General features: G+C 42.7%; 1 protein-coding gene across 1 annotated transcript in view; it reads left to right on the top strand.

Moving 5' to 3' along the window:
* Positions 1-25,152, top strand: part of cmtm8b (CKLF-like MARVEL transmembrane domain containing 8b) — a 67,340-nt gene extending 42,188 nt beyond the window's left edge. Inside the window, exons 2-4 of the mRNA XM_043690243.2 lie at positions 13,062-13,235; positions 15,890-16,009; positions 23,008-25,152. Coding sequence (XP_043546178.1) covers positions 13,062-13,235; positions 15,890-16,009; positions 23,008-23,094 — 381 coding nt within the window. The 3' untranslated portion in view covers positions 23,095-25,152. The remainder of the gene's footprint in view (positions 1-13,061; positions 13,236-15,889; positions 16,010-23,007) is intronic.

Below are 25,152 nucleotides of genomic sequence, written 5' to 3'. Positions count from 1 at the left end.
TGAGCTTCTGCTAATGTGGTGGGAAGAACAAGTCAGGAAATTTCCTTGCTCAGCAGGCACTGTCTCTAATTAACTGGTTAGAAGGCCAGCCTCCGTTTTCTGGGACTTTTGCCTTCTAGCTTTTGCTGCTCATGGGGAGCTGAGATGCCTACCTCCACAATGGAACCAGCCAGATTTGGAGTGCAGGCTGCAGGCGTAGTACTCACACTCTTAGTGCCAGGAAAAATGCTGGCATCAGGTCCTGTCTGTCATATTTAAAGGTGCCCAGGGTTGGACCAACTCATGAAAGTTTGGCCCTTTTCTCTACATCTCCATAAATGTGGAAGGAGCTTTTGAGAGCGGGGCCACAAATGACTCTGCAAGATAAATTTAGTGTGAACTAACACTTTAAATTTCAACGCAACAATCACTTGGCTCTCCAGTGCTTGATGCTGCCTCCATTCATATGTGATGAAACATGAACAATCTACTTGCCAAGTAGAGGAGTAAGTACCAGTAAATAGAAGATGGTTGTGCGGAGCCATCATAGATTTCTGTTATTGCATTGCAGTGTTTAACAAACACCATAAAAGGGTTTATCAAAATAAAGATGTCAAGAGAAGTCAATAACATTACATTGAACTCCTTGAATAAAATCTAAGTTATTCTCTCCATCATCTTTGTAACGCATGGTTAACAGAGGTCAAACTGACAATACTCCTGTTCTATTGTCCCAGTATAGTGAGAATTCCAGTTCTCATTATCTAATTCTACATTGTAGACTCAAGTCACTGGAGTTGGAATTGAACCCAAAACATGCTGTAAGAAGTAGGAACAGGAGAAGGTCGATCGGCCCCTTGAGTCTGCTCTGCTATTCAATGGGATCATGAATGATCCAACACCACCTTTCCTGCCTTTTCTCCATAACCATTACACTGATCAAGAATTACCTACAATAATATATAAAAAATCTATTGATAGCAAGTTTTGAGAAAATTTGTAGCTCAGGTTAAGGTTCTGGATGTAAGTTTACTCGCTCTGCTGGAAGGTTCATTTCCAGACGTTTCGTCACCCTACTGGCTAACATCTTCAGTGGGCCTCCGGACAAAGCACTGCTGATAATTCCTGCTTTCTATTTATATGTTTCGGTTTCTTTGGGTTGGTGGTGTCATTTCCTGTTCTTTTTCTCAGGGGGTGGTAGATGGCGTCTAATTCAATGTGTTTGTTGATAGAGTTCCGGTTGGAATGCCATGCTTCTAGGAATTCTAGTTCATGTCTCTGTTTGGCTTGTCCTAGGATGGATGTGTTCTCCCATTCAAAGTTGTGTCCTTCCTTATCTGCATGTAAGGATACTAGTGAGAGTGGGCCATGTTGTTTTGTGGCTAGTTGATGATCCTGATTCCTGGTGGCTAGTTTTCTGCCTGTTTGTCCAATGTAGTGTTTGTTACAGTTCTTGCACAGTATTCTGTAAATAACATTAGTTTTGCTTGTTGTCTGTGTAGAGTCTTTCAAGTTCATTAGCTGCTGTTTTAGTGTGTTGGTGGGTTTGTGGGCCACCATGGTGCCAAGGGGTCTGAGTAGGCTGACAGTCATTTCCGAGATATCTTTGATGTGGGGGAAGAGTGGCTAGAGTTTCTGGGCGTGTTTTGTCTGCTTGTTTGGGTTTGTTGATGAGAAATTGGCAGACTGTGTTCATTGGGTATCCATTCTTTTTGAATACATGGTATAGGTGATTTTTCTGTTCAATGTAGTTCCTCTGTGCTGCAGTCTGTCTTGGCTCATTGAAATAATGTTCTGATGCAGCTTCCTTTGTGGATGTTGGGATGATTTCTTCTGTAGTTCAATATTTGGTCCGTATGTGTTGTTTTCCTGTAGACGCCGGTTTCAAGTTCCTCATTGGCTGTTTGCTTTACTGTGACATCTTCCTCTTTAGTGAATTTTATGCCAGTAAGGATACTATTGATGGTCTTGACGGTTTCCTCTAATTTGTTTTGTTTAGTGATGACAAAGGTATCATCCACGTGGCGGGCCCAATGTTTGGGTTGGATGGTTGGCAGAGCTGTTTGTTCAAGTCTCTGCATTACTGCCTCTGCTAAGAACCCTGATATCGGAGAAACAGATAGGTGATGCTATTCTCTTCCGTGGTGCTGGAAGAGCACAGCAATTCAGGCAGCATCCGAGGACAGGCAAAATCAACGTTTCGGGCAAAAGCCCTTCATCAGGAATAAAGACAGAGAGCCTGAAGCGTGGAGAGATAAGCTAGAGGAGGGTGGGGGTAGAGTAGCATAGAGTACAATAGGTCAGTGGGGGAGGAGATGAAGGTGATAGGTCAGGGAGAAGAGGGTGGAGTGGATAGGTGGAAACGGAGGTGGGCAGGTCGGACAAGTCCGGACAAGTCAAGGGGATCGTGTTGCTGGAGGTTAGAAACTAGGATGAGGTGGGGGAAGGGGAAATGAGGAAGCTGTTGAAATCCACATTGATGCACTGGGGTTGAAGTGTTCCGAGGCGGAAGATGAGGCGTTCTTCTACCATGCGTCTGGTGGTGAGGGAGCGGCGGTGGAGGAGGCCCAGCACCTCCATATCCTCGGCAGAGTGGGAGGGGGAGTTGAAATGTTGAGCCACGGGGCGGTTTGGTTGATTGGTGCGGGTGTCTCGGAGATGTTCCCTAAAGCGCTCTGCTAGGAGGCGCCCAGTCTCCCCAATGTAGAGGAGACCACATCGGGAGCAACGGATACAATAAATAATATTGGTGGATGTGCAGGTAAAACTTTGATGGATGTGGAAGGCTCCTTTAGGGCCTTGGATGGAGGTGAGGGAGGAGGTGTGGGCACAGGTTTTACAGTTCCTGCGGTGGCAGGGGAAAGTGCCAGGATGGGAGGGTGGGTCGTAGGGGGGGGCGTGGACCTGACCAGGTAGTCACGGACTACCTCCATCCAAGGCCCTAAAGGAGCCTTCCACATCCATCAAAGTTTTACCTGCACATCCACCAATATTATTTATTGTATCCGTTGCTCCCGATGCGGTCTCCTCTACATTGGGGAGACTGGGCGCCTCCTAGCAGAGCGCTTTAGGGAACATCTCCGAGACACCCACACCAATCAACCAAACCGCTCCGTGGCTCAACATTTCAACTCCCTCCCACTCTGCCGAGGATATGGAGGTGCTGGGCCTCCTCCACCGCCGCTCCCTCACCACCAGACGCATGGAAGAAGAACGCCTCATCTTCCGCCTCGGAACACTTCAACCCCAGGGCATCAATGTGGATTTCAACAGCTTCCTCATTTCCCCTTCCCCCACCTCATCCTAGTTTCTAACCTCCAGCAACACGATCCCCTTGACTTGTCCGGACTTGTCCGACCTGCCCAGCTCCTTTTCCACCTATCCACTCCACCCTCTTCTCCCTGACCTATCACCTTCATCTCCTCCCCCACTGACCTATTGTACTCTATGCTACTCTATCCCCACCCCCACCCTCCTCTAGCTTATCTCTCCACGCTTCAGGCTCTCTGCCTTTATTCCTGATGAAGGGCTTTTGCCCGAAACGTCGATTTTGCCTGTCCTCGGATGCAGCCTGAATTGCTGTGCTCTTCCAGCACCACTGATCCAGAATCTGGTTTCCAGCATCTGCAGTCATTGTTTTTACCTCGATGCTATTCTCTTATATAAGCTAATATATTGTGCTGAATTTTGCTGAAAAATAACAAAATGCAATCAAATAACTATTGATGCTGGAAATTTGAAATGAGAACAAATTGCTGGAGAAACTCAGCAGATCTGGTACCGTCTGTGCAGAAAAAGCAGAGTGGGTGGAGAAAGTGAGGACTGCAGGTGCTGGAGATCAGAGCTGAAAAATGTGTAGCTGGAAAAGCGCAGCAGGTCAGGCAGCATCCAAGGAGCAGGAGAATCGATGTTTCGAGCATAAGCCCTTCTTCATTCCTGAAGAAGGGCTTATGCCCAAAACTTCGATTCTCCTGCTCCTTGGATGCTGCCTGACCTGCTGCGTTAATATTTTGGGTCCAATGATCCTCCTTCAGACCCTACCGTTCACTGACTCTGTCCCCACAGCTCTCTGTGGCAAGGAATTCCAAAGACTATCAAAAAACCTGAGAGAAGAAATTTCTTCTGATCTCAGTCTTAAATTGGTGCCCCTTTATTTTGAGACGATGCCCTCTGGTTCTAGACTGTCCCATGAGAGGAAACATCCTCTCGGCATTTACCCTGCCACAACCTTTAGAATCCTAAACAAAAACAGAAATTGCTGGAAAAGCTCAGCAGGTCTGTCAGCATCTATGGAAAGAAATCAGAGTTAACACTTCGAGACGAGTGACCACCATCAAAACAGTTCTGAAGTAAATTACAAGTTCCTCCCAGGATAATGTGCCCCACTTGAAACTGAGGCAAGGCTATTTTGATGAAAACAGGGCAATAATTTTCACTGATTTTGAGATCTTTGTAAAATCTATAAGGACATTTGCATAAATCAAAGGCCACAAAGGTATCATCTGTTGTGGATATTCTTACTTACAATTTGGCCGGTTTATTAAAGAGTTAAACCTGTGCAGAATTGTTTTTTGCTTGCTGAAGGCCAAATGTGGCAACTGAGCAAAGTGTTCTTACAGCCACCCTGTTGACTGTTGTTAAGTCTTCTGAGTTTGTAAACAGCACTTTTGAACACAATGTCCTCTTAAAACATGTACATTATTCTACAAGTGATTCTTCGGAGTCAGTGATCTGTAAAGTGTATTTCAAGTCCAGAGAAGATTTTCATAGCTTTTGTCTATTTTAGAATATTTGCACATCTAAATAAATTAGAAAAAGTAATACGAAATAGTGTTGAATAGAGAAGTTGTTCCTGTTGTTAGTTCCTGAATTCAGTCATTAATTAAAATACAATGCATTACTTACCATAGCAACCCTTATCTAGTTAACTGTTGCTCCTGCCATTTAGCTTTTTGCTGAATCTCTATTTACCTTTTTTTTCATCCTTTTCTAGGTAAAGGCTGTACATTACAAACCAGAATGCTTCCAGCTCCTGGTGCAATCCAGTTTAAGATTGACATTTCTGCATTCTGGATTTCCATAGAATGGGATTAGCATTTCCACATTGAAACTGAAATTGCCCCATATTCCCAATGAAGAGCTTATGCCCGAAATGTCAACTATGCTGCTCCCCAGATACTGCCTGACTGGCTGTGCTTTTTCAGTGCCACACTTTTCGACCCTGATTCATTCATGTATATCAGGCAACAATATAAACCAGATTTTGGCGTGGCGCATAAGTAAAACTTGTTCACCAACATTTTGAGTGTAAACATGTTGTGCGCACAAAGTTACAACAAGTGTGAGTTTTTTTGAGAATTTGAGAAATAAACAGCGTGAGAACTGTCAATTGCAGCAAAATTCAGCGCCATATATTAGCTTATTTAAGAGAATAGCATCACCTAGCTGTTTCTCCTCTCCTCTTTCTCTCTCTTCTTTCTCACACACACTCTCTCTCTCCCCTCTCACTAATTTTTTAAAGCTATATCAGGACTGGGAATCAGGGACCTTAGGATCAAACCAGGCAAGGTTAGACAGATTGATAGAAATCTTGATCAAAGAGATCAGGTGTATGTTTTTTGTTTGAAAAAGAATGAATTGATGTGGCTTAGTGTGGAAATTTGTGGAATTTGGACCCAGGCAACCATTGAAATGTCTACTGATTTGTTATGACAAACGGACAGGGAATGTACAAAAAGACGGAGTTTGAGAGGAATCAGCAATTGAAGGAAGATGATAAAGGTCTGGAGGAGAATGCAGGATATGGTTGGGGCAAGGCAATGGAGTTAAAGGTGAGGATTTTAAATTTCACACATTAAGAGAGAAAGTATTGATTAGTATTCACTTTGCTCATGTGATGTGGGCATCACTGGCTGGGCCAGCATTTATTGCCCATCGTCCTTCCACTGGAGAGACGTGTTGATGAGCTGACTTCTTGAACTGCTGCAGTTCTTGGGGTGTACCATCACTCACAATGATCTTAGGAAGGGCGTTCCAGGATTTTGACCCAGTGGCAGTGAAGGGAAGGTAACATTATTTAAAGTGAGGATGTTGCATAGCTTGGAGGGGAATTTGCAGATTTTTAAAAATATCTATCAGTGGCTTTGCTGGCTACATTTTAATTGTCATTGATTTGGAGGTGCCAGTGGTGGACTGGGATGGATACGTTTAGAAGTCAGACGACACCAGGTTATAGTCCTGATCAAGGAGCAGCGCCCTGAAAGCTTTGATTTCGAATGAAAACCCAGTAAATCAAGCCCTTCTGAAAATTCAAGAGGCCACATCCTGAAGAATTTGAAGGTGACTGGGTAAGTAATGTTGCCAGTGGATCCAAAGAAAGAGAATTCTTGGAATGCTTACAGGATGGCTTTTTGGAACAGCTTGTCATGGAGCCCACAAGGGAGCAGGCTATTTTGGACCTAGTGCTATGTAATGAACCAGACTTTATAAAAGATCTTAAAGTAAGGGAACACTTAGGAAGCAGCGATCATAATTTGGTAGAGTTCAGTCTGCAGTTTGAAAGAGAGAAGGCAAAATCGGATGTAATGGTGTTACAGTTAAATAAAGGTAATTATGAGGGCATGAGAGAGGAACTGTTGAAAATCGACTGGAAGCAGAGCCTAGCAAGGAAGACAGTAGAGCAAAAATGGCAGGAGTTTGTGGGTATAATTGAGGACACAGTACAGAAGTTCATCCCCAAGAAATGAAAGATTTATCCGGGGAGGGATTAGACAGCCATGGCTGACAAAGGAAGTCAGGAAATGTATCAAAGAAAAAGAGAGATCCTATAAAGTGGCCAAGAGCATTGGGAAATCAGAAGATAGGGAAGGCTACAAAAACAAACAGAGGATAACAAAGAGAGAGATAAGGAAGGAGAGGATCAAATATGAAGGTAGGCTAGCCAGTAATATTAGAAATGATAGTAAAGGTTTCTTTCAATACATAAGAAACAAACAACAGGCAAAAGTAGACATTGGGCCACTTCAAACTGATGCTGGAAGGCTAGTGATGGGAGATAAGGAAATAGCAGGAGAACTTAATAAGTACTTTGCGTCAGTCTTTACAGTGGAAGACATGAGTAATATCCCAACAATTAAAGGGAGTCAAGGGACTGAGTTGAGCATGGTTGCCATTACAAAAGAGATAGTGCTAGAAAAGCTAAAAGATCTTAAAATTGACAAACCTCCTGGCCCCGATGGGCTACATTCTAGACTTCTGAGGGAGGTGGCTGAGGAAATAGTGGAGGCATTGGTTGAGATCTTTCAAAAGTCACTGGAGTCGGGGAAAGTCCCGGATGATTGGAAGATCGCTGTTGTAACCCCATTGTTCAAGAAAGGATCAAGACAAAAGATGGAAAATTATAGGCCAATTAGCCTAACCTCGGTTGTTGGCAAAATTCTAGAATCCATCGTTAAGGATGAGGTTTCTAAATTCTTGGAAGAGCAGGGTCGGATTAGTACAAGTTAACATGGATTTAGTAAGGGGAGGTCGTGCCTGACAAACCTGTTAGAATTTTTTGAAGAGGTGACAAGTAGGTTAGATCAGGGAAACCCAGTGGATGTGGTCTATCTAGACTTCCAAAAGGCCTTTGATAAGGTGCCACACGGGAGGCTGCTGAGTAAGGTGAGGGCCCATGGTGTTCGAGGTGAGCTACTGGCATGGATTGAGGATTGGCTGTCTGACAGAAGGCAGAGAGTTGGGATAAGAGGTTCTTTTTTTGGAATGCAGCCGGTGACAAGCGGTGTCCCGCAGGGTTCAGTGTTGGGGCCGCAGCTGTTCATGTTATATATTAATGATCTGGATGAAGGGACTGGGGGCATTCTAGCGAAGTTTGCCGATGGTACGAAGTTAGGTGGACAGGCAGGTAGTACTGAGGAAGTGGGGAGGCTGCAGAAGGATCTAAACAGTTTGGGAGAGTGGTCCAGGAAATGGCTGATGAAGTTCAATGTGAGCAAATGCAAGGTCTTGCACTTTGGAAAAAAGAATGCAAGCATGGACTACTTTCTAAACGGTGAGAAAATTCATAAAGCCAAAGTACAAAGGGATCTGGGAGTGCTAGTCGAGGATTCTCTAAAGGTAAACATGCAGGTTGAATCAGTGATTAAGAAAGCGAATGCAGTGTTGTCATTTATCTTAAGAGGGTTGGAATATAAAAGCAGCGATGTGCTACTGAGGCTTTATAAAGCTCTGGTTAGGCGCCATTTGGAGTACTGTGTCCAGTTTTGGTCCCCACACCTCAGGAAGGACATACTGGCACTGGAGCGTGTCCAGCGGAGATTCACACGGATGATCCCTGGAATGGTAGGTCTAACATATGAGGAACGGCTGAGGATCCTGGGATTGTACTCATTGGAGTTTAATAGAAACTTACAAGATAATACATGGCTTGGAAAGGGTGGACCCTAAGAAATTGTTTCCGTTAGGCGAGGAGACTAGGACCCGTGGACACAGCCTTAGAATTAGTGGGGTTCAATTCAGAACAGAAATGCGGAGACATTTCTTCAGCCAGAGAGTGGTGGGTCTGTGGAATTCATTGCCACAGAGTGCAGTGGAGGCCGGGACGCTAAATGTCTTCAAGCCAGAGATTGGTAAATTCTTGATGTCACAAGGAATTAAGGGCTACGGGGAGAATGCAGGTAAGTGGAGTTGAAATGCCCATCAGCCATGATTAAATGGCGGAGTGGACGCGATGGGCCGAATGGCCTTACTTCCACTCCTATGTCTTATGGTCTAAAGTGGATTTCTCATGATCCCTGGTCCTGGGAGCTGTGAGCAAGCACTGAAAGAAAGCAGAATGTTTTAGGTCAGAATTTGGAATTTTATTTCCAAACCCTTCTGTTGCTCTTCGTACTGCAAGGGAAAGTTTGCCTTCGGTTTTTTTTCCAGCTGGTGTATGCTGCAGGGCAGTTTCACCTTGGTCCTGAGGTAGCTCACTGGCCCATGACATCATCAAAAGTTCTCTTTGAATCTGGTCCCAAAATGGAAAATGTGAGCCGGTCAAACTGTTCAGTTTAGTCAGTGCATAATCAGTGATTTAAAATCTGTATTTGTACTGCCACTTGCAACAGCAGAATATAAATCTTGTTTTGTTGTATTTCTCTCCAGGAGACATTATAATCAAAGAAACGTGTTCAGTATTTTAGCAGAATGGACTGTTGCAAGTGTGTCCATCTATTACTGTGATGACTGTGATTATAATGTTTCTCCCTGTATCCAATAAACTAATCAAGAATCCAAGGCTGATTTTAACTCACCTCAATTTTGAATTGAGACATAACCATCTAAAAAATACCGCTTCATCAAATTAGTGGTTCCAGTTGCTGGTTGTTTCTGAATGAAGAGCTACTTCCTGATGTCTGCCCTAACATTCTGTTCCATTCTATTAAACTTGTCTTGTTCTGTCCAGATTCCTTTGTTATTTCTCATTTAGGCATCTTTCTGTAATCATTCAATTAGAAATGCCTCTCTTGACTGAGAGATCTTTGCTGATCTAATAGTTTTCATTTGGGCCGTCTATCAGCAGGATGATAAAATAAAGTTATCTGTTGTGATGAAGAGTCACCAGACTCAAAATGTTAACTCTACTTTCTCCCCACAGATCCTACTAGACCTGCTGAGTTTTGCCAGCATTTTGTTTTTATTGTCATCTATCAGCAAGATCCACTTTCAGCGCTGATGCCAAACTGGAAATGGAGAAAAGTTGGTGCACAAAACTGTGAATAAATATTCTGTATTAAAGCAAGATGCTCTTCATGGTATTGATCCAATACTAGATTATTTCCACTGGGTGAGGCTATTGAGCTCTTGTATTACTGTAATGTAGCGTTATAGCCACAAGATGGTGGTGGTCAGAATGTAAGTGAAATGCTGTTTCCTAACTGATGGTGAGGGAAATCAATGAAGTCCAAGATATTAGACTGCAGTTCAAAGTTACTGAAGCAAATCGAATAAAATATCACATTTGACAGATTATCACTTTATCGTTAGAACATTTAGAACATAACAACTAGGAGCAGGAGTAGGCCCCCTGGCCAATAGAGTCTGCTCCGTCATTCAATAAGATCATGGCTGATCTTTTTGAGGACTCATCTCCACTCACCCGCCCGCTCACCATAACCCTTAATTCAGTTACTGTTCAGATATCTATCAACCTTTTGCCTTAAAAATATTCAATAAGGTAGCCTCAACTGCTTCACAGGGCAGGGAATTTCACAGATTCACAACCCTTTGGGTAAAGATATTCCTCCTCAACTCCATTTTAAATCTGCTGCTTCTTACCACCCCACGCACCTCCAAGCAGAGCCTCAAACAGTCTTTCCAGGTGAGACAGAGGTTCACCTGCATCTCCTCCAACCTAGTTTACTGGTGCTCCCGATCCGGTCTTCTTTACATTGGTGAGGCCAAATGTAAACGGAGGGCACGTTACGCCGAGCATCTCGCTGGACCAGTAAGAGCCGACCTGACCTCCCGGTCCCCGCCCATTTCAATTTCCCTTCTCACTCCCCCTCTGACATGTCTATCCTTGGCCTCCACCATTGCCATGGTAAATCAGACAGGAAATATTAGGAGCAACACCTCACCTTCTGCCTGGGCAGCCTACAGCCCGGAGGATTCAACATTGAGTTCTCCAATATCAAATAACCTCCCTTCCCGTCCCCTGATTCCCTTTCAAGCCCCACCTACTCCCTTCCATTCCACTTACTGACCCTTTCTTCCAGCTACCAACTGGATTTATTCCCCCTCCAACGTCAACCAACCAGGCCGAACCCTCTACCTGTGTTCACCTATCACTACCTCATCACTCCAACCCTCTCCCCTCCCAAAACCCTTCCTACACCTCCCCTTTATCTGTAGCTCCCCTCATCCCCACCCCAATCCCAGTCCTGAAGAAGGGTTATACCCGAAACGTTGACTTCTCCATCTCCTGATGCTTCCTGGCTTGCTGTGTTCTTCCAGCCTCACGTAGTCCCCTGGTTCCAGCCACACCACCTACCCCCCGCCCCTCCCAAAACCAACCAGGGGAATCATCCTTCCTGTCTCCAGTCTGCCCAACCCTGTCTTATACATTGTCTGTCGACATCTCCCCACCTTACTTTATTCCTTTTAAGATGCTTGTTAAAACCTACTTCATTGACCAAGATTTTGGGTCACCTGAGGTAATATCTCCAATGTGGCTAGATGTCATACGTGGTCTTATGTTCTTGTGAATGTCCATACAAGTATAAGGTTATTTTTCTCAACAAGAAAGGAAATAAAAAATGAAAAGATCATAAAGCAGGTAAATATGAAAGAAGATAAAGGTACAAATTTCAAGTCACTTTAAAATCATTTAATCTTTTGTTCACTTCAGACTGACCCAGTGACTCAATTCAGTTTCTGTAAACCATTTTTGTGGTCACATTAAATATTCAAGTGTCTCAGTAATCTTCCTCCTGAAAATTTCTCTACGGTCTGAAATCTGTGCAAAGCAGGGAAGTTAACTGAATGACCTCTAATAAGATTTTGCTGAATAGTCTGGCATATAAGCAACCCCTCAGGAGATCCTAGAGGTGCTCCATAAGTATGAATGAATGTTGAGACTTTGGTGATTTCAGAAGTTATATTTCATTGCACTAAGAGCTTTAACATCTACAGAACTGTTCATAACAGATTTCTTGGTGTGGATAAGATCTTTGCATTTTTTTTGGAAGATGCCACTTGAGATCTTTCACAGTTGGTGACCACATAAACCCACCAGATTTTTTGTTTATATGTATAAAACAGGATGGCGTAAGATATAGGAAATTTTCATTGGGTTTCATTAGCTATCAGCAGGGCCTTATCAGACCCCTGTCATGGCAGTAATTTGTTTCAGAGGTGATGTTGTTATGCTATCAGTGCAACCATAATGGAACATACTGTTGAGCCTCTACAAAGGTTGACAGGAAGGCCAGCTGCACATTAGAAAATGCAATGGGGAAAAGTGTTTACATTCTCTTGCTCTCTTGAGACCCAGACTGCAATGTGAGTACAGCTTTAGTCATTGGTGACAATAATATTTTGAGTGTGTGAAATGCACAGGGACTGCTTTTTACTGTTAATGTCATCCGCTCATAACATTTAAATTTTCTGTGGTAATGCTCAGTGTTAAATATGTTTATTCCCCTTTTAATAACAAAAAGAAACAAACCAAATGTTGAAAATTTAGAAATAAAACAAGTTTGGATACACACGACTCCTGATAACCTCATGAAAAATGTCAGATTAGTATTTGTGATGTGTATCAATCATCAATTTTAAAGACATACATTGCCTATTTTTAATTTCTGTTTCCAGTCCACTATGTGCAGTCCTTTTCTATGTACCTATCAGTTTTTGATAAGATAGAGTTTGCACATCCAGACTCCTGCCACTCTTTTTTTGGAAAGAAAACTTTTCCCCCTCTCACCTTAAATGCAAGGTCCCTGGTATTAACATTTCAACTCTGGGGGGGAGAAAGATTCTGACTGTCAACCCTATATGTGCATCTCATAATTTTATAGATTTCTATCAAATCTCCCCTCAGCCTCAGAAAATGACCTGAGTTTTTCCAGCCTGTCCTCATAGCTCATACTCTTTAATCCAGGCAGCAACCTGATAAACCTCTTCTGCACCGTTCAGTAATGTAGCGACCAGAATTCAACGCAATACTCTAAGTGTGGCCTAACCAAAGTCTTGTAAGGCTGCAACATGAATGCTGATTCTTGTACTCCGTTCCATGACCAATAAAGACAAGCATGCCGTACGCCTTCTATACCACCCTATTTACATGTGAGGCCACTTCTGTGGACTTGAACCCCAAGATCCCTCTGTACATCAATATTATGTGCAATAATGATTTGAGCCACTGCTGTGTGCTTGTAGTTTTTTAAAAAATGCAAATTTTTGGGGCCTGGATGTTTTAAAGTATTCTCAATGCAGTGAAATGAGGTCAGCTCATTTCCTAACTGATCCAGACAGAGGCAGGTTAGAGCCAGCCCGGAGCTAGTAATTTGTGATATACTTGCAATGGATTTTTTTTTCAGGTACTTGGGCTGTTGGTCTGGATATTGATAGCGAGTACAGAATATTTCTCTGTCTCTGCCTTTGGTTGGGTGATGTTCGTGGCAGTCTTTTACTGGGTGCTCACAGTCTTCTTTTTGATCTTCTACATCACCATGGCTTATACGAAGATTCCTCAGGTACCATGGACCACAGTGGTGAGTATCCTGCTAGCCATTTGTTTTCGCTGTTTTCTTCAAAAATAGTTCCCCTGAATTTCTCACCTGCAGTCCTGTATTCATGTTTTGGTGTTTGTTGCATTGGTGCTATATACTTTCCTGTATACTGGCTTTATTGTACAGGCTTAGAACCGAAGCATTAGCAGGCTATTATGTGGGAGCATTGCTGCTAATGCTGATCCTGCCTTCACTTGTCTATCTGTTGGGAGTAGGTCTCTTGTTTGAATTTTCCTTTTCCTAGCTCGTAGCTCCAGTCAGCTTTTGAATCTATTTCTGCTTCACCTGAGGTCAATTCAGGACGGAATGGTTCTGAAACTGGAAGTAAAGATAAACTAACCAGGGGAAGTATCAGAGACGAACAGCCGAATTAGTATCTGGGTTGTGCGGAAGTGTAAAGTTCTAGGATGATGGCTGTTCATGATCTCAGTTCAATACTTTCAAGCCAAGGCCACGAGCAATCTTTATCTGAGGATGGCCAATCAAGTACGAAGGACAGTGTGTGTGGAGTTTAGTGGAAGGTTAGCCTTGGAGAGAGTTCAGTAGGTGCAGTTAGACAGAAGTTTTATTATCTTCAGTTAATCTTTATGTGAAAAGAGTTTAATTTTGTTAGCAAGTGTCTGACACTACTGACAGTTTAGACTAACATCTTCTATACTCTTATGACAGACACCACAAGGATTATTTGCATTACTCAACTTGATGTGTGTCGAATGCAAAACATGAGCCATGTTTAGTATATCAGAGGCAGTTCATTTGAACATTTTAATGGAAAACTGAGTCATAGGATTATAACAGGAATAGCCCATTCAGCCCCGAATGCTATTCTGTCACCTTGATAAATCACAATTGATCTACAATTCTTTTTTTGCTTATTTGTCTTTGACCCATGTTTGCTCCATCTCTGATCTTGAAAATTTCAGTTGCCCAAGATGTGACACTTTTTCTGCGGGTGAGAGTTTCCTCTTTGGTTGAAAGATGCTTCCTGATTTTGCTTCAGCTGTATTTTTAAAATGATCTCTCTATAAATGGAAATAGTCCCTCTGAAACTAACTACTGTATACTTTTACTGTATTAAAGATGGCAGGAAGATCACCACCTCCAGGGTGCAGAACATTTATCTCTCACTTTGTAACTTTAGAGAGAATGGTGTTCACAGGGAACCTTTGGAATATGGTCCCTCAAGGGATGTTAGACAGTCCAGGACATGGGAATAGTGCAAGGAAGTGAGTGACCATCTATGTAGTGGGTGCAGGCCTCACAGTTGTATAGATGTCTTGGTTTGTTGGGATTGTATCGTGGATATGTTGCTGGGCAATGCAGTGACTTAAAGGACACTGGCCTTGAATAGCATTGTGCCTCGTTGAAACAGTACTTGTAAAGACACAAATTACAAAAGTGAGAAGCTACAACAGTGAGAATATCTATTTTCTGCTTCGATGGGAAAAATTATTTCATATAATATGTAGCCTTGTCTTAGTTTCACCATGGACAGGCCAGTGAGTGGTCAATTATTTGTATGACATTCTTTAATGGTGCCAACTCATTGTAGGGAGTAGACTTACTGTAAAAGATGATGTAAATCTGGCACCTGCCCAGAGGTATGTGCACATTTCACATTTTCAAATTCACAAAATGAATGCAATTGCTACATTCACTGACCAAGGTTTAAGAATTCAATTGCAATGCTGTAAATCCTATCTCTTATGAGATTCAGATTCACACAAAAAAAGACAATCATGGTCATATAATTCCATCCTCATCTTATCGATTTTAATTTCACTGCCAAGTATACCACAACTTGCTGGCACATACTGACCCCAAATCCTGCTCCAGATTCTACTGTGGTAAGAAAGCGAGAACTGTCATTTTAGTGAGAATTGTCTCAAGGACAAGGGAGGGCAGAGATACTTCTCCATTATAGGCCTGGTGGGAGTGTCTAGCCTAAACTGGAAACCAGTGCATCTAGCTGTCAGGCTAATTCCATATTCTTCCACTGGAGATGTAGTAGGACTGCATCAGTGGGCTGAGAAAATTCAGCCCTGACCACCTCTGCTTACCTTTTGCAGTGTTGTTGCAATTGGTGGAACAAATGTAACAGTCGTGAAGGTGTTAGTAAACCCTATCTTATTACATTTGAGCTTTAAGGCAGTGTAATAAACTTGTTGTTCATTTTGTTTTATGTGACTGCCGTTCAGATGAAAGGACTATGCCAAAACCAGATGTGGTTAAAGCTGCCTCCGATCTTGAGTACACAATCTAGTCTGATGCATGAGTGTAGGATTGGGGTGCTGCCTGACTATTCGGGTGGACATAAAAGAGCATGAAGAACAGCAGAATGCTCTGGTGTCATTGCCAACATTTTCCTCAAATAACAGCACCTAAAATATTTGGTGATTTTTCATGTTTTTGGGAGTTTGCTGTGTGAACGTTCACTGCTGCATGTGCCTACATAAGTCATAGTACTACATAGCAGCCGTTCCTCTGTGACCATTATCAGATATCCCAAACATGTTAAATGTTTGCCATATTAATCCCAAGTTCTTTTTTCTCCAAGTTCTGCAGAAGTGTATCTACTGGATGTATAAATCAGTACTACTGAAGTGGGGTAATAATGCTGTTTCTCTTAACTACAGGGTTTGAGTTTTAATGCCAGTGCTACTTTGATGTACCTCTTAGCCTCAATTGTGGATGCAATTTCAATAAAACAAGCTCAAGAAGGTACACACAACTACAACAGCTGGGTGGCTTCCACAGTAAGTCAGTTTTCGAATTATCGCATACTTTCTTCCTCGTGCAGGTCAACAAGAGCCAAACTCATTAAAAATCTGACTTCTATTTGCCAAACTCTCCATTCGCAACATAAGCTCATCTGAAGAGTTGTTATTGAGCCCAGACTGTGTTATCCAGTCCTGTGAACGAGCTAAGATTCCCATCCAAATTCCTGAAGGAGAAAAGGCCCCTACCCTAGTCACATCTTTTCATTCAAAGGCAATGGCTCCTCTCTCCAACGTAGTTGCAGTAGCATATGCATACTATTTGAGTAAGTTGACACCAAAAGGAAAAGCAATTTAAACCAAAATATGCATCTACAGATATTTGTGTTAATTTTATTTCTGTTTTGAAGATGCTGTGCCAGTTGTTGTTATGTAAGTGTACCCAGGGATAAGGAGCAAAGGTAGCTAAAATGAGTTAAAATACAAATCTGTTAGGATTTACTTGAAGCTCAAGAGGCTGAATGGCGTATTCCTGTTTCTATGCACTGAGTTATTTGATCAGATTTTTGGATGCTGCAATTGACCTCATTGTCTTTTAAAGCCTTTAGGATGGACAATAAAAACTGCTAAAATTAACCATATCCAAAAAATAAAATTTGAAAAAAAATCGATTAGAAAGGGAATGATCAGCAAGGTTGGTCGCTCAGTGGTTAGCACTGCTGCCTCACAGTGCCAGGGACCTGGGTTCGATTCCTGTTTCAGGCAGCAGTCTATGTGGAGTTTGCACATTCTCATAGTGTCTGCGTGGGTTTCCTCCAGGTGCTCCGGTTTCCTTCCACAGTCCAAAAATGTGCAGGTTAGGTGGATTGGCCTTGCTAAATTGCCCATAGTGTTCAGGGATGTGTAGGTTAAATGCATTAGTCAGGGGTAAATGTAGTGTAGTAGGGGAATGGATCTGGGTGAGTTACTCTTCGGATGGTCAATGTGGACTTGTTGGGCTGAAAGGCCTGTTTCCACACCACAGGGATTCTATGATTCTATGTATAGATTAGGTGAATTGACCATGCAAAATTGTCCATAGTGTTCAAGGATATGTAGGTTAGGTGCATTAGAACATAGAACATAGAACAATACAGCACAGAACAGGCCCTTCGGCCACGATGTTGTGCCGAACATTTGTCCTAGCTTAAGCACCTATCCATGTACCTATCCAATTGCTGCTTAAAGATCACCAAAGATTCTGACTCTACCACTCCCACAGGCAGCGCATTCCATGCCCCCACCACTCTCTGGGTAAAGAACCCACCCCTGACATCTCCCCTATACCTTCCACCCTTCACCTTAAATTTATGTCCCCTTGGAACATTCTGTTGCACCCGGGGAAAAAGTTTCTGACTGTCTACTCTATCTATTCCTCTGATCATCTTATAAACCTCTATCAAGTCACCCCTCATCCTTCGCCGTTCCAATGATAAAAGGCCTAGCACTCTATACCTATCCTCGTACGACCTATTCTCCATTCCAGGCAACATCCTGGTAAATCTTCTCTGCACCCTCTCCAAAGCTTCCACATCTTTCCTAAAGTGAGGTGACCAGAACTGCACACAGTACTCCAAATGTGGCCGAACCAAAGTCCTGTACAGTTGCAACATCACTTCATGACTCTTGAATTCAATCCCTCTGCTAATGAACGCTAATACACCATAGGCCTTCTTACAAGCTCTATCCACCTGAATGGCAACTTTCAAAGATCTATGAACATAGACCCCAAGATCCCTTTGTTCCTCCACCTCACTAAGAACCCTACCGTTAACCCTGTATTCCGCATTCTTATTTGTCTTTCCAAAATGGACAACCTCACACTTGGCAGGGTTGAACTCCATCTGCCACTCCTCAGCCCAGCTCTGCATCATATCTAAGTCTCTTTGCAGTCGACAACAGCCCTCCTCACTATCCACAACTCCACCAATCTTCGTATCATCTGCAAATTTACTGACCCACCCTTCGACTCCCTCATCCAAGTCATTAATAAAAATTACAAACAGCAGAGGACCCAGAACTGACCCCTGCGGAACTCCACTTGTAACTGGGCTCCAGGCTGAATATTTACTATCTACCACCACTCTCTGACTTCGACCGGTTAGCCAGTTTTCTATCCAATTGGTCAAATTTCCCTCTATCCCATGCCTCCTGACTTTCCGCATAAGCCTACCATGGAGAACCTTATCAAATGCCTTACTAAAATCCATGTATACTACATCCACTGCTCTACCCTCATCCACATGCTTGGTCACCTCCTCAAAGAATTCAATAAGACTTGTAAGGCAAGACCTACCCTTCACAATTCTGTGCTGGCTGTCCCTAATCAAGCAGTGTCTTTCCAGATACTCATAAATCCTATCCCTCAGTACCCTTTCCATTACTTTGCCTACCACCGAAGTAAGACTAACTGGCCTGTAATTCCCAGGGTTATCCCTATTCCCTTTTTTTGAACAGGGGCACAACATTCGCCACTCTCCAGTCCCCTGGTACCACCCCCGTTGACAGTGAAGACAAAAAGATCATTGCCAACGGTACTGCAATTTCCTCTCTTGCTTCCCACATAATCCCAGGATATATCCCGTCAGGCCCGGGGGACTTGTCTATCCTCAAGTTGTTCAAAATATCCAACACATCGTCCTTCCTAACAAGTATCTCCTCTAGCTTACCAGTCCATTTCACACTCTCCTCTTCAACAATACGGTCCCTCTCGTTCGTAAATAATGAAGAAAAGTACTCATTCAAGACCTCTCCTATCTCTTCCGACTCAATACACAGTCTCCCACTACTGTCCTTGATCGGACCTACCCCCGTTCTCGTCATTCTCATGTTTCTCACATACGCATAAAATGCCTTGGGGTTATCCTTGATCCTATCCGCCAAAGATTTTTCATGCCCTCTCTTAGCTCTTCTAATCCCTTTCTTCAGCTCCCTTCTGGCTATCCTGTATCCCTCCACTGCTCTGTCTGAACCCTGTTTCCTCAACCTTATGTAAGCCTCCTTCTTCCTCTTTACAAAACATTCAACCTCCCTCGTCAACCAAGGTTCCCTCACACGACCATTTCTTTCCTGCCTGACAGGTACATACATACCAAGGACACGTCGTATCTGTTCCTTGAAAAAGTTCCACATTTCCACGACATCCTTCCCTGACAGCCTATGCTCCCAACTTATGCTCCTCAGATCCTGTCTTACAGCATCGTAATTACCCTTCCCCCAATTGTAAAACCTACCCTGTTGCACGCACCTATCTCTCTCAATAACCAAGGTGAAAGTCACAGAATTGTGGTCACCATCACCAAAATGTTCACCCACTAACAAGCCCATCACTTTTCCCGGTTCGTTACCGAGTACCAAATCCAATATGGCCTCCCCTCTGGTCGGACAATCTACATACTGAGTTAGAAAAGCTTCATGGACACACTGCGCAAACACCGCCCCATCCAATCTACTTGACCTAAAGAGCTTCCAATCAATATTTGGGAAGTTGAAATCGCCCATGACTACTACCCTGTGGCTTCTGCACCTTTCCAAAATCTGTTTCCCAATCTGTTTCTCCACATCTCTGCTGCTATTGGGGAGCCTATAGTAAACACCCAACAAGGTGACTGCACCTTTCCTATTTCTGACTTCAGCCCATACTACCTCCAAAGGCAGATCTCCCTCGAACTGCCTTTCTGCAGCCGTTATACCATTTCTAATTAGCAACGCCACCCCCCCTCCTTTTTTACCACCCTCCCTAATCTTACTGAAACATCTGTAACCAGGAACCTCCAACAACCATTCCTGTCCCTCTTCTATCCACGTTTCCGTGATGGCCACAACATCGTAGTCCCAGGTACCGATCCACACCTTAAGTTCACCCACCTTATTTCTGATACTCCTTGCGTTGAAGTATACGCACTTGAACCCATCTCTGTGTCCGCAAGTATTCCCTGTCAGTGCTACCTTCTCCACAGCCTCCCTACATTCTTGGACATCCTGACAAACAGCTAGCCTACTTGCTGGACTACAAGTCTGGATCTCATCCCCCTGCCAAATTAGTTTAAACCCCCCCGAAGAGTGCTAGCAAACCTACCCCCCCAGGATGTTGGTGCCCTTCTGGTTCAGGTGCAACCCGTCCTGCTTGTACAGGTCCCACCTTCCCCAGAATGCAGTCCAATTGTCCAAATACCTGAAGCCCACCCTCCTACACCATCCTTGCAGCCACGTGTTCAACTGCCCTCTCTCCCTATTTCTTGCCTCACTGTCACGTGGCACCGGCAACAACCCAGAGATGACGACTCTGTCTGTCGTAGCTTTTAGCTTCCAGGCTATATCCCTGAGCTCTTGAATGACCTCTCCACCCCTCTTCCTATCTATGTCGTTGGTGCCAACGTGCACCACGACTTCTGGCTGCACACCCTCCCCCTTAAGGATTCTGAAGACATGGTCCTGGCACCCGGGAGGCAACAAACCATCCGAGAGTCTCGCCCATGTCCACAGAACCGCCTGTCCGTCCCTCTAACTAGAGAGTCTCCTATAACTAGCGCTCTCCTCCTCTCCCCCTTTCCCTTCTGAGTCTCAGAGCCAGACCTCGCGCCACAGACCCGGTCACTGCAGCTTACCCCTGCTAGGCCGTCCCCCCCACCAGTATCCAAAATGGTATAATTATTGTTTAGGGGAACGACCACAGGGGATCCCTGCACTGCCTGCTTCCTCCCCTTCCCACTAACTGTTACCCAGCTACCTCTGTTCTCTGGCGTAGCTATGTCCCTGTAGCTTCTATCTATCACCCTCTCAGCCTCTCGAATAATCCTCAGTTCATCCAACACCAGTTCCAGTTCCCTAACTCGTTCTGTGAGGAGCAGGATCTGACTGCATTTCCTGCAGATTAGTCCGGGGTAATGGAGAATAATAGTTTAAGGGAATGGTTCTGGGTGGATTACTCATCGGAAGGTCGATGTGGACGTGTTGGGCCAAATGGCCTGTTTTTACACTGTAGGGATCCTATGATTCTATGATTTCTAATGTTGGTACTCAGTCATTGAGTTGAGTTAGAAATTGTAGATATGCAGATGTCTGGTAAAGAGAGCTTCTGATTTGTCTGTATACCCTCAGGTTGAATAATCTGCGCAATTCATAGTCTGAATTAATTGATGAGGAATGGTCACATCTACAATAAGGTAGAACATTCTATTATTGTAAAGAAGTGATTGGTATTCACAGAGTGATATCTTTGCATAAGCCAGTGCCTTCAAGAGAACGATGAAGAACATTAGTGAGAAAAGAACAATTGGGAGAATACAGTCCCTTACCCAACCTCCCTTCATGCTACAACTTGACTGGTTCATGAAATAAAGACCATAAATGAGAATGTTGGAGCTGAAATTCAATAGGGTTGAGGAATAAAGTTTGTGACTAAAATTTAGTTTATGTTGTTTAGTTGGAATTTGTAGAGGATAGAGTAATGTAAAGTTGAGGAAAATGGGCACTTGGTTTTCTGTGAAGGTGACTTTATTTTTGGGGCAGGGATCAGAAACTTTGATTTTGCCCACTGCTAAAAACAGTATTTCCAACAAATCACGTGACTTCTGTTCAATGAATGGACAGGCTACCTAGTAAAATAATTGCTGAAGCATTTACTAAGTTGAGCTTTTATGGCCTACTGTAAGAGAAGCTAGAGGCTAGATGTAGATTCAGTTCAGGAGAGGAGGATCCATACCAGCAGAAGGGCAGTTTAGTTTTAGCAGTCCTCAGGCCATCTGAGAGATAGAAGTCTTAAACTGTTTCAGCAGTCCAAGTACAGAAACTGGAAAAAACTTTTTGTTTTAAAGAGGCACAAAAAGCCAATGATTAGCCTATGCCTGTATATTGTGTGAGACAGTAATGGAGAGGACCACATGGTGAATATGCACAAGGTTACCAAACGGAAACATTTGTGATCTCATCAGGTTTTAGTAAGAAATTTTAAATTGAAGAGGTGTGAGGACAGTGCTACAATACAACATTAAATCTTTTTTCAAAAATTATTTTCCTACTTTTACATTCATGACCTTTGTTATAAAGATAGTACATTGGTAGCCAGGTGACTGAATTGCAAACTGCAAAAGAAAAGTTGTGGTCCGTTAAGCTAGGTTTCACTCTGGAATCTGACTTTTCAATGTTACCATCAGCTGGGAACATAAATTCTTCAGCACAAAGTAAATTTTTGCTTTTCCAAACTGAGGTTGGACATTGTGCTGGGTATATGCATTTAAACATTTAGTATTAATTATTGAGTCAAACTTGCCAAATTTTAGCATTTTCATTCATTTGTTGTGATGCCTTATATCCCCCACTTGTCAAACGTTTTGTTTTATGGATTTTTTTTGGGGGGGGGTGGTAGGATGTAAGTGTTGCTAACAAGGCTAGCATTTGTTGCCCATCTCTAATTTCCCTTGAGAAAGTGTTAGTGAGCTACTTGAACAATCACAGTTGGTATGGACACATTCAATTTTGTTAGGAAGTGGAAGAGTTTCAGGATTTTGACCCAGCAACATTGAAGAAATGGCAGTATAGTTCCAAGTCAGAATGGTGCGCATCTTGGAAAGGATCTTTCAGCGGTGCATCTTTTGCCCTTGTCCTTCTAGGTGGCAGAGGTTGAAGGTTTAGAAAGTTCTGTCAAAGGAACCTAGTCAAGTTGCTATACTGCATCTTGCAGATGATATACAGCACAGCCATTGTGAATCGGTAGTAGAGAGAGTGAATGTTTTATGTAGGATGCCTTTCAAGCAGGCTACGTTTGTCTTGGATGGTGTTAAGCTATGTGAATGATGTCAGAGCTTCATTCATCCAGACAAGTGGAGAATATTCCATCTCAGTCCTTACTTGTGCCTTCTTAGATGGTGAAAGGCTTTGGGGAGTCATGAGGTGAGTTACCTGCCTCAGAATTCCCACAAATTCCAAAATGTATGCTAAAATCAGTGCATGCTAAAATCAAGATGAAGTGAATTAAAGTTTTGTTTTCTCTTTTACAGATTTTTGCTTTCATAGTCACGCTCTGTTACTGTGGCAATGCATATTTGAGCTTTCAGACTTGGAAGTCAAGAGATCAAGGACCATAATGGGCTAGTATTCTAAAAGCGCCTGTTGGTAACTAGAGAAAATTTGGTGTGAACAAAGGAATTGTGAATAGCCCCAATAATTAATATATATTGTGTTGTACTATTGTGACTACTAACTTGGCTCAGTGTTCATTATAACTCTAGCGTTGTTTAACATTTTCCTGTTTAAAATAACATTACCAATGAGTTTGTACCAGATTGTGGTTATAGGTATTTGAGTCTTATTTCTTCACCACCTCCTGTTCTTCTGTGGCATTGATTTAATCTCCCAAGGTAAAAGTCTACAGAGGTGGAATACCACTGATGTCTCATCCAACTGGTCCATTCACTATGAGGAACATTCTAGGTGTGCATCACCCTTGTTCACATTCAAGGGTCCATACACGTAGGGTGGCACAGTGGCTCAGTGGCTAGCACTGCTGCCTCACAGTGCCAGGGACCCGGGTTCGATTCCAGCTTCTGATGACTGCCTGTGTAGGGTTTGCATATTCTTCCCCATGTCTGTGCGAGTTTCCTCCCATAGTTCAAAGATATGCAGGTTAGGTGAATTGGCCATGCTAAATTGTATAGAGTGTTCAGGGATAAGTAAGTTAGGTGCATTAGTCAGGGGTAAACATTTGGGAATAAGTCTGGGTGGGTTACTCTTTGGAGAGAGTGTGGACTTGTTGGGCTGAAGGGCCTGTTTCTACACTGTAGGGATTCTATGATTCAACATGCATGTCTCCAAATGACATTTGGGGGAGAATCTTGGCTGATCTTTCCTTTTGCTTACCAAGAAATGACAATAAAAATTGTAATGTCACTCTACTGCTGTACCAATGAGATAAGAAATCTCAATGGGGACAAAACGGGGACCTTATGGCAGAAACCAAATTTTTCACCATTTGACCAGGGAAATGATTCATGTATTTTTAAATGCTTTAAATAATGAAGATTTTACTTTGAATTTTAACGCTGTTAAGAATGGAATTGATTTGTTTTATTCTATTGAGTTGCTAACCTAATAACAGGGAAGCTTTGTCACATATCATTGCCTTGCATTTAACATCTGAATGAAACCTGACCTGATTGTAATGCTGCTTTAGCAAAGTGATCTGAAACGTTTCCATCTGTCTAAAGTATAGATTGAAGTTGTCATAAACGGTGTCCGTACCAACATTTCACTCGCCCTCCCCTTTTTCTCTTGCCCTCTATTAAAGATACTAGGCCTGTTGTTATAGGTTCATGGTTTATCAGCCGCCATTCTATACCTTGTCTCTTCATCATGTGAACATAGACTGAATGTTAGCAGGTAACACAACTATGGAATACAAAGCAGCCAAGCCAGATCCTGTCCTTAATGGTAATTCTTCAGCAAGCTCAGGATTATACCTGGGGAACCTGTGGTCTCTGGGACACTGTTTTGCATTGCTTATTTACAATGAAAGATGCAATTGTAACATAAATAACCCCACTCTCTATGACTAGCTGATTTCACTTACTGAGGATTGACCATGTGTTTTAATCCTGATCAGTTCCATTAATAAATAAAGTAACAATGCACATTTCTGTAGCAGGAAATATGCTGTCCGTGCTTTACTACACACTGCAGTGGTAATTATCAATTGAAATCACTGGCAATAATAGTGGTACTGCAAATGGCAGTTGTCTAATAGTGTGTTTAGACTATTATCGGTCGAATAGTCCGATAATTAGACTATTATCGGACTATAATAGTCTAATAATATTATACTATTATTATAATAGTATAATATTATCGGTCAGTAATATTATACTATAATCGGTCAGTAATTCTATATTTGTTTATGTGTCTGTCCTTGTTCATATACCAATCAGGGAATCTTTTCCCCATTACTTCATTATCAGAAATTTGACTCAACATTTTCCTGATGTTGACAACTGTGAAATAACAATCAATGTACATGATACATTGCTTTCTTTGAATTTTGAGTATTCAAGATTAACAGATTCCTTCCAGGCATTTTAAATTAATTGCCTGTGCTGCTGTCAAGTTTACTGTATGTCCTGTTTTCCTCTGTGTGGAGATTAAATAAATGT

This window comes from Chiloscyllium plagiosum, unplaced genomic scaffold, assembly GCF_037043375.1.
Source record: "Chiloscyllium plagiosum isolate Xiang-an unplaced genomic scaffold, Cpla_swu_hap1 HiC_scaffold_5, whole genome shotgun sequence".
Lineage (NCBI taxonomy): Eukaryota > Metazoa > Chordata > Chondrichthyes > Orectolobiformes > Hemiscylliidae > Chiloscyllium > Chiloscyllium plagiosum.
Note: the sequence above shows the minus strand (reverse complement) of the source record. Positions and strands in the feature narration are given on the sequence as shown.